At 51.4% G+C, this 841-nt stretch overlaps 1 protein-coding gene across 1 annotated transcript in view; it reads right to left on the bottom strand.

Moving 5' to 3' along the window:
- Positions 1–548: 548 nt before the first annotated feature.
- The window catches only part of GUITHDRAFT_138302 (hypothetical protein), a gene marked incomplete at both ends in the record, with an annotated part of 4,364 nt that continues 4,071 nt past the window's right edge, over positions 549–841 (bottom strand). Inside the window, 2 exons of the mRNA XM_005833095.1 lie at positions 549–587; positions 632–676. Coding sequence (XP_005833152.1) covers positions 549–587; positions 632–676 — 84 coding nt within the window. The remainder of the gene's footprint in view (positions 588–631; positions 677–841) is intronic.

The following is an 841-nucleotide window of genomic DNA, read 5'->3' on the forward strand; positions in this document are numbered from 1 at the left end:
CCCATGTGCAGACACGTCGAGGAGGAATAGGTCCGATCTGTCGGTAAATGTCTTGAGAAACTTACCAAAAAACGATGCGGATGGGCCCACAGAATGTAAAGAGCGGCAGCGGCAGGTCAAAGGTCCTCATAGCTCGTGATGTAAGCCGTACACATTGCCGGAGCGCAGACGGTGAGGTTTATTCGATCTTCTACTCTTTCGCAAAGTCCATCACCACGTCAGTCTCTAAGGCAAGAGTCCGGTCGTTGGTGACGGGCGGGAGGCATTATTATCACTGGAGAAGGTTGAGGGGGAGCAGCAGCAGCAGCAGCAGCAGCAGCAGACAAAGAGCAGGAGCACAACGAGGGGGAGGAGGGAGGTGGAGATGAAATTACAGGGGTAGAAGGGAGGAAAGGGAGGGGAGAGAGGAGGGTTTGCGATCCCTTCTGTTTCAATTGGAGGATACCATATGTTGCTTGTCATGTAAATATTGACCATGTATGATTCTCGCACAAGAAATGTTTCATTTATTCACAGGAAAGAATAAAAGTTCTGTTCTATCATGCATGTCACCAGAGGTTGCATTCGCTGTCATGGCTGTTGTACATCTGCCAGTGATGTCAAGATTGTTACATGTCGTGCTCGCACATACCTTGCTCCCTGCATGACATCGGTACGTCTGGGCAAAGGGTGCAAACTGATACGATGAGATCACAAGGGAGATCAGATGTAGGACAAGGAGCAGAAGGAAGGGAGGGAGTAGGATAGGCGAAGGAGAAGAGAAATGGAGGGAGGGGGAGGGGGAGGGGGAGGAAGGAGAGTGGAGGGGAGGAAGTGGTGGAGAGGGGGAGGAAGAGGATGC

Source organism: Guillardia theta (genome assembly GCF_000315625.1).
Source record: "Guillardia theta CCMP2712 unplaced genomic scaffold GUITHscaffold_31, whole genome shotgun sequence".
Taxonomy (NCBI): Eukaryota; class Cryptophyceae; order Pyrenomonadales; family Geminigeraceae; genus Guillardia; species Guillardia theta.